At 36.7% G+C, this 19063-nt stretch overlaps 1 protein-coding gene across 2 annotated transcripts in view; it reads right to left on the reverse strand.

Moving 5' to 3' along the window:
* Positions 1-412: 412 nt before the first annotated feature.
* The window catches only part of LOC133529651 (tyramine receptor 1-like), a 115172-nt gene continuing 96521 nt past the window's right edge, over positions 413-19063 (reverse strand). For both annotated transcript variants that reach the window (XM_061867419.1, XM_061867418.1), the window contains exons 3-5: positions 13004-13232; positions 12431-12614; positions 413-2655 (exon numbers count right to left, since the gene is read on the reverse strand). In XM_061867419.1, coding sequence (XP_061723403.1) covers positions 2095-2655; positions 12431-12614; positions 13004-13232 — 974 coding nt within the window. In that variant the 3' untranslated portion in view covers positions 413-2094. The remainder of the gene's footprint in view (positions 2656-12430; positions 12615-13003; positions 13233-19063) is intronic.

The raw sequence follows: 19063 nt of genomic DNA on the forward strand, positions 1-19063 counted from the left end.
TATCTAAAAAATAAAAATAAAAATATGAGCAATCGTTAAAATAAGCTTAGATTTTATTTAATAATGTTCCTAATATTTAATTTCAACCAAATAATACAATTACCGAAGTTAAAACGATTTAAAAATTTATTAACATTGGTGTCAAATAAACATGTGAAGAAAACAAAAATATACACACCTATTCAATTTATAGTGCTTTTTGCAAAAACGATTAAGTTGCCGTAGGTTCAGTCAGAAGTATAACGTATTATAGGTATCTACCTCATACGAATGATTTGTAACAATGCACGTCGAAAACTTAATGAATATACAAAATACCTTTCTATCCCCTAGCCTACACATCAAACCTTGCCAAGCCAAATACAACTTTGATTTATCAAAATAAAGATTCAAAATAGAACGGAATGGGGGACCTTTTTATAGGCATGGGCGTCTATAGGATAAAACTTTTTTAAGGTCGATTAGTGTAAGCAATCCCATTTAGGGAAATATTTAAAGATTATGTTTAGAGTCTGGAACATTTTAAATGGAATCTGTCAGCGTGATAATTTATAATCTGCCACTATAATTTATTATGTTCAAACTTCGATGTAATAAATAAAGTACCTTGGGTAATAGGTAATTATTGGTAATTAGAGTTATAACTTAACACATAGCAACCAAAACCACCAGACAAAAACGGTGCACTCCAGAAACTGGTCAATATATATAAGCGCCCGCTGTGTGGGTTGGCAACGTCACATTATGATCAAACCAGTCAGATCAAACGTCACATTATGATCAGCGGCGGTATCATGGTTCCATTTTTATCACTTGTGACTATGCCTGTCACTTTCGCGCTTACATACTTGTTAGAACGTGACAGGCATGGTGACAAATGATAAAGAGCCGACCATCTTAGCCCTACAGACTATTCTTTTTTAAGTAGATAACTTTGAATCATAAATAAATGAATTTTCATCACACTTTCTCTAAAAATACCTTATTTCATGCAGGTGTACTGAGGGACAAAGGCCTACATTGACCTTAGAGGAGTAATTAATTGTAAAAAAAACTTAAAATGTACATTATGGCACTCATTTCTTAAATTTAAACAAATTTAATATGGTTAATTACGAGTATTTCTACAGTTATCAAAGATTTATATCTAACTGCCTATCTTTAGATTTATAACTTAGACATCGTTGTACTAAAAACAAATATAAGTCTTTTTACACATATTACATAGAAATCTATTCTATTCACATTTAAAATGCAATTAAGTTTTCCATACTGAGAAAATTATCTAAAAAACACAAAAGAGAGGCAAAACGGTGTTCTGCCTTTTCGCCGAAGTTTTATTGGCCGAATTTCACTTGCAACCAACTTTTCGCAGATGATTTACTTTGGCAACCAACATTCGGCAAACTTTCATTATGATAACGTCTACTTGGTAGAATTATTGTTAAGTAGATTATTATTTTGTCATACAACATTTGGAATACATTTCTTTCGCAAAATTAATACGATAACGTCTAGTCATTTGACAACAAGATAGGTGCGACTGCGACGACGAGCCAAGCGAGGAGGAGCGTGTTAGGAAAACTGCGATCTAACAGCGCGCGAAACCGAGTACTGTAGTGGCCGGCGAGTGCCAGAACCGACTTTTTTAGCAACGAACGATGTTAGATTACAAAAATAAACTTTATATGTTTCGTATTAGACTTACAAATTGATTATACTACCTAAAACTATGCGTTTTAAAAAGTTTAGCTAACTGTTAGGTGGGGATGTGATCATTCGGCGAAATGAAATTATGCGAAAAATTGGTTGGGAAATGACGTTCAGCAAAATAATTTACGCGATGATTTGGAGAACCAGGCAAAATAGGGGTCGAGTTTTGTACTTTTGGTGGTGGTTTATAATATCTATTAGCGTAGGTATTTATTTTTGCGGTGGGAGGGTTGAACATTAATTACATGTAAAAATACGCAAGTATAATGTGTTAACACTGATTGACTAGCACACTAGATGAGCAAAGTAATCTTTTTGTTTTATTTAGTATGGATTTCAGCAAAGTAACGCTTGTTTCTATTACTTACATATTTGAGAAAATTAGCGTTTATTCCTCGTACATTTTCTGATAGTAAGCCGCCAAAACGCTAACCTAAAATCGGGGGAATAAAACGCATAAATAAACGGGTTGATGGCCGAATTAAACCATCCCAGCCAAGTCAAAATGTACATTAATACCGGATTTACATAATTGGAAGGGATAAATGGTGTCAGCAAATAGTACAGGAAAAATGGCAGCCAGCAAGCGACGAAACCCCCAACGACTAAACTTAATGTTTGAGCAGTTTTCGTTTCCCGTCTTAAAGACGATACGCGATTGTTTTCTGAATGGTCCCTAATGGAATGCGTTCGATGTCGGATCGTGTTCTTATATTTAAAATTTGCTTTGAAGGTAACCTCGTTATAGGACTTTGATTCTTTGTCCTTTCTGTTTTTGGGTCGTTTTTTCTCTGCGTGGAAGCAGCAGGGGCACTTGTCGGTTTGCGAGGAGCAGTCGCTTTGTTGGGTGGACTTTGATGTTTGTTTGGAGGCACTCTGCCGTAGGGAGAGCTTATCTGATCCGGAATCAGATTCGGTCCGAATGCAGGAGAGCTTGCCTTTCTGGAACAAACAAACATACATGGTTATACGGGTTTTCACGTACATATACACATGAGTTAGATTACAACAGGTCTAAAACATCCCAAGTCGGCAAAGGTCCCTGACATGGTATTTCGTTTTGAACTAGACGTGATGATGTGGTTTGAGTAAACTATTGGGGAGGTCGTGTATTTGCTTCGAATATTAGGAAAACTAGACATAAACAATTAAACAATGGACAAATTAGCGCTTGAGGCCAATTCAGATAAAATATCTTGTTACGGATTTTATCTAGTTTTGACACGACCTTGGCAATCGTCTCGATGATTGGCGTAAATCTCACGCACGACTTTCACTTTGGGCAAGCTTGAATCAATTGTTAAATTTTCAACGCGCTCGTTAGCATTCTATCTTGACGAAAAGTTTGCCTATCACATATTTTTGTAACTATATTAATTCAATTCAATTCAATTCAAATATACTTTATTCATGTAGGCCTAGCAACAAGCACTTATGAATAGTAAGACAGTATTACATATAATTATCTTAATCTAATTATCAGAGCAATTTATTGATGTTGTAAATATTATTCCATATATAATACTAATGAATATAATTCATAGATCAAATTTAATACTAAAACTTTCACAAAATACAGTCATACAAAAAAAAAATGTATAAAAAATACTAGTCTAGATTGTTTCTAGAATAAATTCTAAATGTCAAACAAATATAATAAAAACAACAAAGGAAATACATGCATTGGAATATCCATTTCATCATCATTATTCAAATATAATAAATAATTAATCATTTCGAATCACAATTAATCCCACGTTGTTTTATCATTCATGTAGTCTTGTGTGGTATAATAAGCTTTAGAAATAAGTTTACGCTTTACATGATTCTTAAATTTATTAATTGGTAACTCAGTAATATGGTTTGGAAGTTTATTATAAAATCTCACACAATTACCCATGAATGATTTTTTAATTTTATGGAGCCGAGTGAAGGGCACGGCGAGCTTATGTTTATTTCTAGTATTAATATTATGAATGTCACAATTTTTCTTAAAATCGGCAATATTTTTATGCACATACAGAATATTCTCATAAATGTATTGACAGTGCACTGTCATGATGTCAATTTCCTTAAATTTATCTCTCAGTGAGTCTCTATGGTTCATTTTATATATTGCTCGAATAGCCCTCTTCTGCAGAACAAAAATGGTATTTATCTCTGAAGCACCACCCCACAGTAAAATACCATATGACATAATGCTATGGAAGTAACTAAAATATACTAATCGAGCTGTTTTGACATCAGTTAACTGACGGATTTTGCTTACTGCAAAAGCTGCAGAACTCAGTCTATTCGAAAGAGTAGCAATATGGGGACCCCACTGGAGTTTAGAATCTAAAGTTATACCAAGAAAAACTGTACTATCAACTAATACCAATTCCTCATCCTTCACAATGACACTTGTTTGTACATGCCTTACATTACTAGTGACAAACTTAATACATTTAGTCTTATTCTCATTTAACAATAAATTATTAACATTGAACCAATTTACTACTTTAGAAATAGCATCGTTTACATCATTGTAAGCTTGTTGCTGTCGTTTGACTTTGAAAATAAGTGAAGTGTCGTCTGCAAACAATACTATATCATGGTGGGTCTTTACAAGGAATGGCAAGTCATTTATGTAGATAAGGAACAGGAAAGGTCCCAATATTGACCCCTGTGGTACACCCATAGAGACCAATGACCCCGGTGATCGCTGTCCATTCACATCGACCCTTTGTATTCTACCATTTAAGTAGGACTTAAGTAAATCCAGTGCCGCTCCTCTAACTCCATAATAGTGTAGTTTCCTGATTAATGTTTCATGACAAACGCAGTCGAAGGCCTTAGACAAATCACAGAAGATACCTATAGCATCTCGTGACTCCTCCCAGGCATCGAAGATATGCTTAATTAGCTCAACACCAGCATCGGTTGTCGAGCGACCCCGAGTAAAACCAAACTGCTTATTATGCATTAAATTATTGACGTTAAAATGTCGTACTAATTGAGAAAGAATTAATTTTTCAAAAATCTTACTGAACGTTGGTAGCACAGATATCGGTCTAAAGTTAGTGGGGTCAGAGTTGCTACCCGATTTAAATAAAGGAGTTATTTTACTATCTTTCATTAAATCAGGAAACTCGCCGCAATCAACACTGTTGTTAAATATAATTACTAAGTCAGGCGCTATAATTTCTACTAAGGATTTGACAGCATGGACAGAGACTCCCCAGAGGTCATTCGTTTTTTTGACATTAACCGAATTAAACGCCTTTACTACATCGGAGGTACAAACACGTTCAAAATGAAAATCTCCACAACACTCTGGAGCGTTATCTTTTAATAGAGTAACAGCAGATGAGGGTGATGAATTTAAATCCTTAGTTGTGAAAACTGGTACGTCAGTGAAAAAATTTTCAAATTCTGTAGCTACTTCTAAATTGGAATCTATAATTTTGTTATCAATATTTAGTTTAAAATCATTCACTCTGTGTTTCGAGCGACCAGTCTCCACATTGATTACTTTCCAGGTTGCTTTAATAATGTTGGTACTATTTTTTATTCTTTGACTTAGATAATTTCGCTTAGCTATATGACAATCTATTTTAAACTTTTTCGAATATTGCTTGACATGTTCTTTAAATTCATCACTCGTGTTAAACCGCCGTTCCTCATACAAGGCATACAGTGCACGTCTTCGTTGATGTAAGTCCGCAGTAGCCCACTCACTAAAAACTGATGCACCACTAAATTAAAATTAAAATTAAAAAGAGGGATGGGTAGTCTATCTCACCGCGAGATACTGTCGCGCCAGTCATTTGCTAGCCCGGCTGTAGTATTTAGTGAAAATCTAAAAAAGCGGCCAAGTGCGAGTCGGACTCGCGCATGAAGGGTTCCGTACCATTTAAGACGTATTAAAAAAAAATCTACTTGCTAGATCTTGTTCAACATTTTACCACTTTGGACACACATTTTACCACTTTGGAACTGTCTCTCGCGCAAACTATTCAGTTTAGAAAAAAATGATGTTAGGAACCTAAATATCATTTTTGAAGACCTATCCATAGATACCCCACACGTATGGGTTTGATGAAAAAATTTTTTTTTTAATTTATTGACGTATTAAAAAAAAACTATTCACTAGATCTCGTTCAAACCAATTTTGGGTGGAAGTTTGCATGGTAATGTATATCATATATTTTTTTTAGATTTTTAATTCTGTTATTTTAGAAGTTACAGGGGGGGGGGACACACATTTTTTCACTTTGGAAGTGTCTCTCGCGCAAACTATTCAGTTTAGAAAAAAATGATATTAGAAACCTAAATATCATTTTTGAAGACCTATCCATAGATACCCCACACGTATGGGTTTGATGAAAAATTTTTTTTTTTTAATTTTTATGACGTATTAAAAAAAAACTACTTACTAGATCTCGTTCGAACCAATTTTCGGTGGAAGTTTGCATGGCAATGTATATCATATATTTTTTTTAGATTTTTCATTCTGTTATTTTAGAAGTTACAGGGGGGGGGGGGACACACATTTTTTCACTTTGGAAGTGTCTCTCGCGCAAACTATTCAGTTTAGAAAAAAATGATATTAGAAACCTCAATATCATTTTTAAAGACCTATCCATAGATACCCCACACGTATGAGTTTGATGAAAAAAGATTTTTTGAGTTTCAGTTCTAAGTATGGGGAACCCCCAAAATTTATTGTTTTTTTTCTATTTTTGTGTGAACATCATAATGCGGTTCATAGAATACATCTACTTACCAAGTTTGAACAGTATAGCTTTTATAGTTTCGGAAAAAAGTGGCTGTGACAGAATCGGACAGACAGACGGACATGACGAATCTATAAGGGTTCCGTTTTTTGCCATTTGGCTACGGAACCCTAATAATACGAGTAGTCATAGTAAGTTTTTCGCATAGAAAACGTATGGCTTAGTACTTCAGAGATGTACAGTCGCCGACAAATGTATCGGAGAAGCCGAGGTGCTCAGAAATATCTGAACACGCACTTGATAATAGAGGAGTGTTCAGATATTTATGAGCATGCACCTTGGCTGCTCTGATATATCTGATGATAGTACATATAAACAGCTGACTTAGTAAAAGCTCGGCTGATCAAGTAAACGTTGTTTTGACGGCACTTTGTGGCGATCCATCAGAGAGCCTTTAGGTAATAATTATAATATATATATATATATATATATGGTGATGGTATCTTGTTATTCTGTTATTAATTAACTTGTGCCGTAAATATCACCTATGTCGTTACTAATTACGATTGAAGTTGACAATTAATGGCTGCTAAGCCTAGTGTCAGATAACTAACATTCTAAATACTTGGCTTATAGTAGATTAGTTGCGAAGTATTAACCTGCATTAGAAGAGGATCTTTTTCAGAATCGTCTTATTGATTATATCCCAGCAACGGAATATAAAAAATATAAAAATGTACCGAGATTATATTTAGAGGAGTAGAGTATTTTTACAGCTAATCTTACAGGAGCTCTCAATACATTTTTGATTTCGAGAAACGATCCATATGACATATTACTGAAACTAATCAGTACCCCTAGTGTAAATTTAGTCGATAGCGAAACGTGACGTACGCGTTTGCGTTAAGTCTCATTTTGTATGGGTTTTTGAACAGCGCGCCAAGCGGGACGTTTTGGAAAGTCAAAAATCTCATACAAAATGACACTTAACGCAAACGCGTACGTCACGTTTCGCTGTCGAAAATATTTACACTAGGGGTACTGCTTAGGTTTACTTTTTTATTGATATTTGTTAGTTTGGAAATGAATGGCGCCATACATTACATGACTGGAGCAAAAAACCATAGTTTTAATTGGTTAATAATATTGAAACCAATTGCAGCAGCTTTCATTAAATACAAAGAAACCATAAAAGACGAATTGGACATTCAACTTTTAAAGGTTAAAGCGGTAGAAATTTTACAGGTATCGTTGAAATATCAAAAATACTCCAAATTTACTTTTAAATGTCAAAAGATTGGTGCCGTTAAGATATGTATATTTACCTTTTATAATAATGTTATAAACGACCTAACTTGAGAATAAAAATAAGTAATATTCTCTTTACCTATAAAATAATTCAGCATATATATACGTCCGACTGCTGGGCACAGGCCTCCTCTCATGCGCGAGGGGGTTCGACACTTTGGGCTATAGTCCCCACGCTGACCCAATGCGGGTCGTGGACTTCACATACATCTTTGAATGTCTTCGCGTGTGTATGCATGTTTTCTCACGAAGCTTGAATTCTAAAATCAATGTCCTGTCTCCAAAGAACATAAATCTGTATTTTTCATACTGACCTTTTGAACCTATTCAGGGTGAAAGACACAATGAAATGTAATCATCATAAATTCTCCTATTGCCTTTGTAACGAATTGAAAGTCACCAAACTCATTATCCATCTAAAGTAATGGCCAAGTGATACTTCTATCCGATTTATCTTACTTTCAAGCGAAAAGTTAATCTTTGGCCCAGCAGGATCATTAAGGTTACATTTGGATGGCGACTGTAGCAGCGTTGTTTGCAGCGTCGACGCCGTCGACTCGAGCAACGTTACTGCCCCTTTTATTATTATTTGGGGTATTGTGGGCCTTTGAATGCCACGTCGACCAGGCAGTTATCTATTGTGACGGCCCTTTAAAGTTCATTAACCCAACCCCCGTTCATTGCCCTTTGAATCCAGGAAATTCCAGACTCTTTTGTATATAATGCTCTGTACCTCAGAGTTGCAATACATGTCGCCCTAAGTAGGTACTTCTTTTTGACTTTCATTGGCCCTTAGCCTAGTCGGTAAAGACCCTGGCTTCGAAGCAAGAGGGTTCGAATCCTAGTTAAGGCATTTATTTGTGTTATCATTTCCCAAATATTGGTTTCTGAGTTATGGATGTGTTCTATCTATCATATCCTCTTTTATATTACTACAGCGCGACATTATTGCTGCAGTAATGCTGCCGACTGCAAATTTATTGTTAACTTCTTGATAAAAAGTACCTTTTTGGGATTTCCTGCATGACATTCAATGCAGTCGGTATCACTGCCTCGCGATAACTGCGAACTGCATTGCTGCAGTAATTGTCAATACCGTTGTCGCTGCTTGGAATTTAGACATTTGAAGTAGCAATGCAGTCGACAGCAATGTCGCGCCGCAATATCCTGGTGCAGTCTGAATCCGAACGATACCTTAACGCTGCAACAGCAACGCTGCTGAAGTCACCATCCGAATGTCACCTTTATTAAATCCCTGGTAAATTTTGAGTTACGGCACAAGTGTTCAAACTTTGATTGTGCCGGCCTACTTTGCAAACAAGATATTTAAGGAACGCAAGATTAATACCTACTTAATGATTTTTAACAGATTCTTTAGTTGAATTGGCAGTGTCTAATGTCATCAATGAACAATACAACCGTACCCCAAAATGTTTTTATTTTAGCATTTTTATTAAGATTCGATTTTATTAACAGAATCAGTATCACAATCAGACTAAATGGTACTTAAAGCTACATCAACCCATTAGAAACTCCTTATTCTAAGATCGTTTTACCAATTACACTATTCAGTTATGAGTCAACTTTAAGTAATGTTCCATTTAGTAAATATTTCGTGCTGATCTTAAACAGTTTTTTTTTACATTAGACGTAGGTACAAATCCTGAAGCCCTTTGTTAATTTTATATACATCCCAGGGCCTATATATACATACTTCTATTATTCCCTACCAAGAAAATAACAACATTAAAAGTTTAAATTTAGAATTTAAATTGATTCTTCCAACATGTGAGTATACATTTTATAATAACCCCTCGCGTCCGATTGACACGAGATCGGGTCGGCTCAACGGGTTGGGTCGGGTTGGGACTCATCTGTAAGTCGTAATTCGTAATGCAAGGTTTTGCACTTTTTACTTTTAATGTTCAACTCATATTCAACATTAAGTAAATGTTAATGCACCCATACATTACACTGCATTATAATAAAACCTTTTATTACAGCGCTATCTTGAACTTAAATTCGGATGTTGGATCCAACATTTGAAATTACACGTCTACATGACACGTCATTTGTGGTGTGTCTGCCAACTTATTATTACAGTAAAAAAAGCCAGCTTACAGAACATTTTCCTTTTATATTACTCTTATTGAACGGCAAAGCTAAATTTGTAAATTACGTTCAGAGGTTATGTGGCTAAAATTGCCTAGTAAATGTGGTTTTGATAATACTGGTAGCAGTTTTCGTGTCTAGATGCTCACAACGCGCAGCGTGGTATTAACGCCTATTGTGGCAACGAAATTAGGATTATGTCGCCGCAAAATTAGTTTTGGGGACAATCTCAGAGCTTAGATGACATAGGTTCACGATAAGGACACTAGTTGCTTGTTATTATTTTGGTTGGTAGGTTAATATTGTTGGTAAACTAGACTATGTTGTGATCGTGAGCGTCAGGATGGCGGGTGGACCTCAGCAAATTTGAACGAAACATTTATATACCTCAGTGTATCTTTAATAGAAATCAGTGTACAATCGGGGTCATTCGCGGTGAAGCAGTCCAGACATTTTTTGCCTCAATCCTTACGAGCGAGCTAAATTCCGCCTCCCATAGAGATAATCAATTACGATGCATTTAGAATTTTTATCTTAATTATGAAAAGGGTAAAAGCAGGTAATGATACAATGAGTAGTAAGGACAGTTTATCAGTTGTTGTTGTTTAAGCTAAACTTCGCCTCCTCATAAAGATAACCAATTAGAATGCATTTAGGATTCCTTATCTTAGTTTGCAAATGCCGACCGCCACGATGACAATGGACGACAATAAACTTTACCTAAGCTAACCTTTTATTTCGACACCCACTTTTTTTAAAGTGCCATATTATTGTGGACCTATGAAATCTTGGATTATACCGCACTAGAAGTATGTAGTTATATTGTCCCTTCAGTGTACCTCTGTAAAACAATATGTTTATAAAAATTTCGTTCAAATTTGCTGAGGTTCACCCGCCATCCTGACGCTCATTAGTGAATCTCGTTCAGTATAAAACAAAATAAAAGATTCCTCGATAACATTCCTTTTAGCTGAGCATATGTCTGTCGAAGATAGCATAATGATGTTCATACGAAATCCGTACACAGTGGGAAGAACTTGATAACAAAAGTTAGAAGAACAACTTTAAATAGAAATTCCCAGAAACCAATTTAGATAATGCGTTATTAATTTCCGAAAATCGTAAAAAGGGACACCCTAATGTAAATAATGTTATGGAAATAGCAGAGCTTACACTACACTACCAGAAGTAACGTCGTGTTTATTACGAATGCGTGCTTTATATTCAAAGCAGTCTGTGTAATTGTATTACACTTTGAAGTTACGTGTTGTGGCGCCAAATGTTAACTAAGAACTCAATTCAGATTTAAGAATGGTTATGGTTTTGATTCTATGTTGATACCTTGACCTTGAAGATCGCTCGCGTTGATTGATGGATGCGAAATCAAATTAAAAGTCATGCACTCGTACCACAGAGTAAATGATAGTACTTATTACCGTACAGAAATGACACTTCCTAAAATATCCGTCATTATCTTATGTGTGGTTGGGCACGCAGAGACGTCAAGTTGTGCCAACCCTAATAATTGCTCGGAGCAATGCTGAGCAGAACAGAGCCGAGAATGCCAGAAAGGAGGAGTGTCGCTCCACTGGGCGTGCGTGGGATGTGCGCCAATTATCAAGGTCATATCAAAACTAAAACATACAGTAACATTAGAATCGACATCTTGGGCTCATTTGACTTGCATGGCCGTGATGTGACAGCATGGCCACTGGTAACGAAGAACTAGAACGTTTATGAATCTTATTTAACCCACGTTAGCAGTCTTTTATTTCTCTAATAACAATTCCTAGTAAGTAGAGAAACCACTGTATAATACTTTTTCAATTAAATTATTTGTAAGTGTATTTTGTATTTCGGTATTGACTTTATTTCTTTGATTAGTAAATGGCTCTGTAAAAACTTGCACAAGAATAATAGTAACATTAATTATGATATTACGTTATAGAAATTGGATATTGGTTTGTAAATCAGAGAAATAGTAGTCATGTCACGAAATTTACAATATTAAGCGCTGTTACAACTTACTGTGTTAGTTCACCTGTTTTTATACCTTCCTTACCCTTTTGTCTTAAATACATCATCGTAAATAATGTGATGTGTATTTTAGGGATACGAGGGCGTTGCAAGCTTTAAAAAGTTCAAGACTCCGGGCCTCCACGAACAAAAGAGAATTAATCCCTGCTACTTCTTTCCGCAATCCCTCTTCGTGACATTTCCATATCCAACACGTAGGCAGACTTCAATTGTGCTTTTCTCTCAGGCTTAGAATGCACTTCATAAATTTTTTGTGGTTTCAGTTAAATTTCTTGCGGTTGCAGTCTCATTTCTTGCGGTTTCAGGACTGCAAGTGCATCTTATGATGCCTGCCGTACGTTACACTTTTGGCGGTTCCGAAACCGCAAAAAATTAATCGAAGTGCGTTCTAAGCCTTAAACCATTCTGCCTCGCACAGCTAAACTGTGGAATAAACTGCTAACAATGCATTTGCAACCTCTCTAGTGATGCAAGTATCGGTGGGCGATGGTATTTGCTTACCAACAGGCGATTCGTATCTTAAAAGAGTATGTATATCTTACCTTATTACATTTAGTGGTAGTAGATAGCTGGTGGTGCCTTCTAGCTACTACGCATGATATCCTGGCGTACACATAGACCATCACAGCCATGGGCAGGAAGAAGGAACCCATAGCGGAGAAGACGACGTAGCCGGGGTTCTGGTTGTAGCGGCAGACTCCACCTTGGTTATGGTCTGGTTCGTACCTATTAAGAAAAATGCCATTTTAAGTCATGGTTACTCATGCATCAATGAAAACTATTGCATGTGCTGTCTTCTACCTTGATGGTATAATTTTTTGGAAGTTTTGGGGTAGCCTTATTTCATATTATCATAGCTTATTTTCTATTTAGATTTTGGTACAATCACAATGAAGATCAGAGGCTACTGAACCACGACTGTCTTAGCAGTATCAAACTAACATATTCGCTAACGTCTACGTAACTTACTTTCTATACATATCGCTCGCACTAAATATGCGAGTACAAGCGAGATGCATAAAAAGTAAGTTACACACACGCTAGGCGAATATGTTAGTGTCTAACTGGTGGTAACCGTAAAACAGTCGACATAAAAAAAAAATTGACCATCTTACCATCCAAACATAGGTGGGCAAGTAACAGCCATAGCCGCGATCCAAACAAAAAAGATCATCGTCAGCGCCAACTTCTTAGACCTTCTTCTTCTAGAATACGACAGCGGCCTTGTGACAGCCAAGTAGCGGTCCACGCTGATAGCGCAGAGGGAAAGGATGGACGCTGTGCAGAGGAGGATGTCCAAACTTATCCAGATGTCGCAGAGGATCCAGCCGAGCTCCCATTTACCTGTAACAATTTGAGCTGTTTAGAGTCCGTTTTTTACCGGCCGTATCAAGTTCCCATCAAGGCTCGGAACCGAAGAACTTTATTGTAACCTAAAAAGAACTGAACTCACTGCATCTTGGGTATTTTAGAAAATAATAATAAATAATAAATCCGCAGGGCAGCTTGTGGCGAGCTGTTGGGGAGTAATGACCCCACGGACCCGAGTACTCCCGAGAGTCGGTCAGGGTCTCCGTCTCCGACGTGTCTTCGTCGGTCGGAGTGGACCCCAAGGGGACCCGCAGGACTCTCAGTTCTGGCTTGCCTTCATTGGCCGTCCAGAGAGGAGTCGTTAGAGCTAAATGCTCCAGGGGTGGAAGTGAAAACTTGCATAAGACGCGAGTTGGCACAGTGGCTGTTATCAGCCACTGGGTAAAAAGCGGTGTACACCTCTCGACAACCCTGAGCCGCTCACAGCGGTGTTGCTCCTGGTCGTCTTCACGACGGCAGTTTCAGGGGCCCATCTCACTAGATGGGCCCCTGAAACTGCCGTCGTGAAGACGGCGCCCACTGGCGGCGAGTCACCGCCTGCCTCGATAACTAGTGAAAACATTGTTATGGCAGGTGTCCGGACGTCTTTGCAATAACCCAGTCTCATTATCCTCCCAAACTTCAATCCATAGATCATTATAGTCCCAATGCCTGCTGCGACCGGTTCATGGGTGTCTATTGTTGCGCCTGTGAACGGGTTCCAGCAGGCGTTCTATATGACATTAAAGCTCTCTAAGGGGCCTCTACGAATTGGATCTATATCCCCAAGCAAGCCTATCAAAAGACCGGGATTTATAGGCCCGTGAAATCCAAGGAGATATAATAATAATAATAAATATTATAGGACATTATTACACAAATTGACTAAGTCCAATAAGCTCAATAAGGCTCGTGAGGGTATACTTAGACAACGATATATATAAATATTTATAAATACTTAAATACATAGAAAACACCCATTACTCAGGAACATATATCCATGCTCATCATACGAATAAATGCCCTTACCAGGATTTGAACCCGGGACCATCAGCTTCGTAGGCAGGGTCACTACCCACTAGGCCAAACCGGTCGTCAAATATTATGTGAATAGCTAATTAATTTGTTTCACGCTCGTGTTTCACAAAGTTGTAGGTATATCTATACTCTGCCTACCCGATGTTCTCACCTTTATAAATAAATAAAGGAAGCGAAATAAAATCTAAAAATTTGACCTTGCCCTTATTTATTAGTAAAATAAGCTCTCTAAAAGCCTCAGAAAAGCCTATATTAACTTCATTTTCAAGCTCAGACATTCAACTCAAAGCAATACCAATTGTGAACTCGGAATACTCATATTTGTTACTGGTCGAAGGGTCAGAATAAAATGGTTGTTGCTTTCATACAACGAATAAAACCTTGAGGACCGATAAAATCTCAATGTTATCATAATTCGATTATCGGTACCACTCAAAGGTTTTGAGGACATTCCAAAGAGCCTCTCCAATTTGTAGATTTTACATCTGCTTTTTTAAAAGCGTTATAAGATGGGAGTCACATAATTGAGGGTTTCTATTAAGTGTACTTACGAGGAATTTATAAGTTTTATATATATATATATATATATATATACTACGTCGGTGGCAAACAAGCATACGGCCCGCCTGATGGTAAGCAGTCTCCGTAGCCTATGTACGCCTGCAACTCCAGAGGAATTACATGCGCGTTGCCGACCCTAAACCCGCCCCCCCTCGTTGAGCTCTGAGTTGAGTATTTTACGTTTAGCAATTTAATTATATAAGTTGCTTATTTTGCATGCTTTTTACACAGGTACGTTTCATGTTAATGATAAGTGCCGGATATAATTTCAAAACATTTTAACATATTATTCCTATGAATTGTAGATATAACAAGTTACTTAAATCTGTTTTTTTCTGACACACTTTTATTTCTGACTGAATTTCTCAATGAGCCCGAACTCGATGTGTTTGTGTTTTTCTATCGAGTTCCTTTGGTTACCTTCTAACTCCATCATCAAAGCTCCGTGTCTAGCTTATTATTCATAGTCATCGGAATTACGAAATATCAGGAAGTGATTTAAATTTAAGTTACAAGATTTGAGCAGTTCATTGAGCCAAAATTTTCATTTTTGGTACAAGCTTTAGAATAGTTTGCGCGAGAGACACTTCCAAAGTGGTAAAATGTGCCCCCCCCCCCCCTGTAACTTCTAAAATAAGAAAATATATACCTAAAAAAAATATGTGATGTACATTACCATGCAAACTTCCACCGAAAATTGGTTTAAACGAAGTCTAGTAAGTAGTTTTTAAGTTAAACGGAACCCTTCATGGGCGAGTCCGACTCGCACTTGGCCGCTTCATTAAATACGAGTGATAGAAATTGGGAATCGAGTGGTATTGACCACTCGTTTTCAATTCCATTAGGAAAATTTAAATGCCTAGTAGTGGAGATATAATTGAACAAAATACACGAAATCGAGTGTTCTAAATTAAAAAATCGGCCCCCTGTATTGGATCTGCAAACTGTATAGTAGAGATACCTATAATTGTATTTACAGATGTGTTACTAAGTCACGTTTAACTAATCTAATAACAAACTAAACCTACCCTATATATCGTATCTGAGGGCCTACCGCGAACCACGTTCGACGTGTTGCCTCTCTGTCGCACTTGTAAATTCGTACGTAAGTATGACAGGGAGGCAACCCGTCGAACGTGGTTCGCGGTAGGCCCTCTGATTTGGAACTGAACAAACAAGAAGCATCCTAGTTAGCTACAGCGCAATTAAATCAGAACAACGAACAAGCTAAGTTTGCCGGCCGCGATAATTGAAATACAAAGGGCCTTGCTTAACTAGGGGATACTAGGAGCTGGATTCAGATTTCAGAACTTGATACGGTTTTGCTCTTATTTATTTATTTAAATTTTATTGCACAAAAGAAAAACTTTATGTCCCTGAAAAATATAACCTAGGTGAGCTCCATCTTAGGCCCTGTCTTCACTTTCCATCAGGTATAACTAGGGCCAATCGCCGATCACTTTATAATTTAATAAAAAAAAGGCGAACTTAAAACCATTTAATTTTGATATAACCTTAAAATCGCCTACGCTGATTGGTGGATGCGAAATGAAGCGAAAGTCGCGCGTGAGATGCGCGCTAATCGATAATGATTAAAGCTTTTAGAACGCCATTTGGATTTGATCCTTATCGTTTCATTGATATGTGCTTAATTTGTCAAATATTAATAAGTAGCGCTATCTAATAGATCAAAGGCCAAAGTTATGGCGCCACAAATTTTGGGTTATGTCCGGTAAGATGGCGCCACTTTTTGATATTCAACAAATTTAACACATCAGTGAAATAATGAGGATCAAAGTCAAATGGCGTTCTAAAAGTTTTAATCATGTTTCTAAAGATGGCAGTAAATGTACTGTTGCTACAAAATTGTCTTTGACAATCCACCTTTATTTCAAATTATCTTTGCTCATACATAGACAGGAAAATATAACTAAGTATGTAATAACAGTATTAAGCAAACGCGGACGGGGCCGCGCGATCTCGCCAACTATTATATAAACCCTATAAGTTAACAATAAGACATGTTGTGTTAAACTTTATTTTAAATTAAAAGTGAATAAATAAAGTATTAAAAAATAACTTACGATCGTCAAAGTCGTATCTAAACCAGTACAAAGCAATAAAAAAAATCTTAAATTAGAATCGACCTCAGGTTTTGGTGTTCTTCCAAGCATACAAGAATATAGCTAAGAAAACCTCTCAGGAATAACTATGATAATAATTTAAACTAGGTATTCATGTCATTCACGACGACGCTTGCCTTGACACGTATTGTCATGTTATTAAAGGTTAGATTTGATAAATCTGCGCGTCATCGTGGATGACACGAACTATACACGGGTGCCTAGTTTAAATTAATATCATCCACGGGGCTTCAGTAGCGCTGGTGTGTAGGTAGCGCTGGTGGTCTAGCGGTAAGAGCGTGCGACTTGCAATCCGGAGGTCGCGGGTTCAAACCCCGGCTCGTACCAATGAGTTTTTCGGAACTTATGTACGAAATGTTATTTGATATTTACCAGTCGCTTTTCGGTGAAGGAAAACATCGTGAGGAAACCGGACTAATCCCAACAAGACCTAGTTTTACCCTCTGGGTTGGAACGTCAGATGGCAGTCGCTTTCGTAAAAACTAGTGCCTACGCCAAATCTTGGGATTAGTTGTCAAAGCGGACCCCATGCTCCCTTGAGCCGTGGCAATATGCCGGGACAACGCCAGGAAGAAAGACGGGACTTCAGGAGATGGCGCTCAACCTTGTACATTGTTTCGCAAATTATAAAAAAATTTTGGTCAGCCAGTCGGTAGTTTTAGATGAGGGTGCGCATTGAAATTTGCTCAGTTCAGTTTAATGTCGTGTAACAACCACAATCAAAGTGGAATTGACACTTGACTATAGTCACAATCAGCTTAAGAGGGAAGTTATACCACGTCATCATCGTCCATACAAAAAGAGAGAACGGTTTTAACTTCTAAATATTTTCCATTCTCCATTTTTTTGTAGTATGTTACACTATAAAAAATAAATTTATAGGTTTTCCTTTCTTTTTTAGGGTTCCGTAGCCAAATGGCAAAAAACGGAACCCTTATAGATTCGTCATGTCCGTCTGTCTGTCCGTTTATGTCACAGCCACTTTTTTCCGAAACTATAAGAACTATTCTGTTCAAACTTGGTAAGTAGATATATTCTATAAACCACATTAAGATTTTTACACAAAAATAGAAAAAAAAAGTACAATCTTCAAACCCATACGTGTGGGGTATATGGATAGGTCTTCAAAAATGATATTGAGGTTTGTAATATAATTTTTTTTCTAAACTGAATAGTTTCCGCGAGAGACACTTCCAAAGTGAAAAAATGTGCCCCCCCCCCCCTGTAACTTCTAAAATAAGAGAATGATAAAACTAAAAAAAATATATGATGTACTTAATGTACATCATATATTTTATATGCAAACTTCCACCGAAAATTGGTTTAAACGAGATCTAGTAAGTAGTTTTTTTTTATACGTAATAAAATAAAATAAATAAAAATTTATCAAACCCATACGTGTGGGGTATCTATGGATAGGTCTTCAAAAATGATATTGAGGTTTTTAATATCATTTTTGTCTAAACTGAATAGTTTGCGCGAGAGACACTTCCAAAGTGGTAAAATGTGTCTCCCCCCTCCCCCCCGTAGCTTCTAAAATAACAGAATGATCAAACTATAAAATTTTTTTTATATACATTACCATGCAAACTTCCACCAAAAATTGGTTTGAACAAGATCCAGTAAGTAGTTTTTTTTAATGCTTCATAAATGTTATCATGGGCGAGTCCGACTCGCACTTGGCCGCTTTTTTATTTTTATTTGCAAAACAAAAGATTTTTTAAAAGCGAATCCTATAAATCTACAATGTATTATGCTGAAGCGATCAACATAAAAATCAAAGTGATGTGCTAAGATTTAGTTAGTGGAAAACGTTATCTCCCGAAATGGAATTTCATAGAAAAAATACCGTTATTTCGTTACGATCGCAAAGCTAAATAAATAGTAAATTGTACAGTGTTGTAGTTGTAAGTATATTGTGTGTATTGTACTAACAAATTATGGAACCAGAGTACAAAATATTTTTTTATTAGACCTATTCTTCCCTCTTAAGGGGTTTTCAAGGTTGTATCAAAATAATATCAAAACAGTAACAGATTATTAAATCAGAATCGGGCTCCTGTCGTCATAACCTACGGCAAA

This window comes from Cydia pomonella, chromosome 21 (genome assembly GCF_033807575.1).
Source record: "Cydia pomonella isolate Wapato2018A chromosome 21, ilCydPomo1, whole genome shotgun sequence".
Lineage (NCBI taxonomy): Eukaryota > Metazoa > Arthropoda > Insecta > Lepidoptera > Tortricidae > Cydia > Cydia pomonella.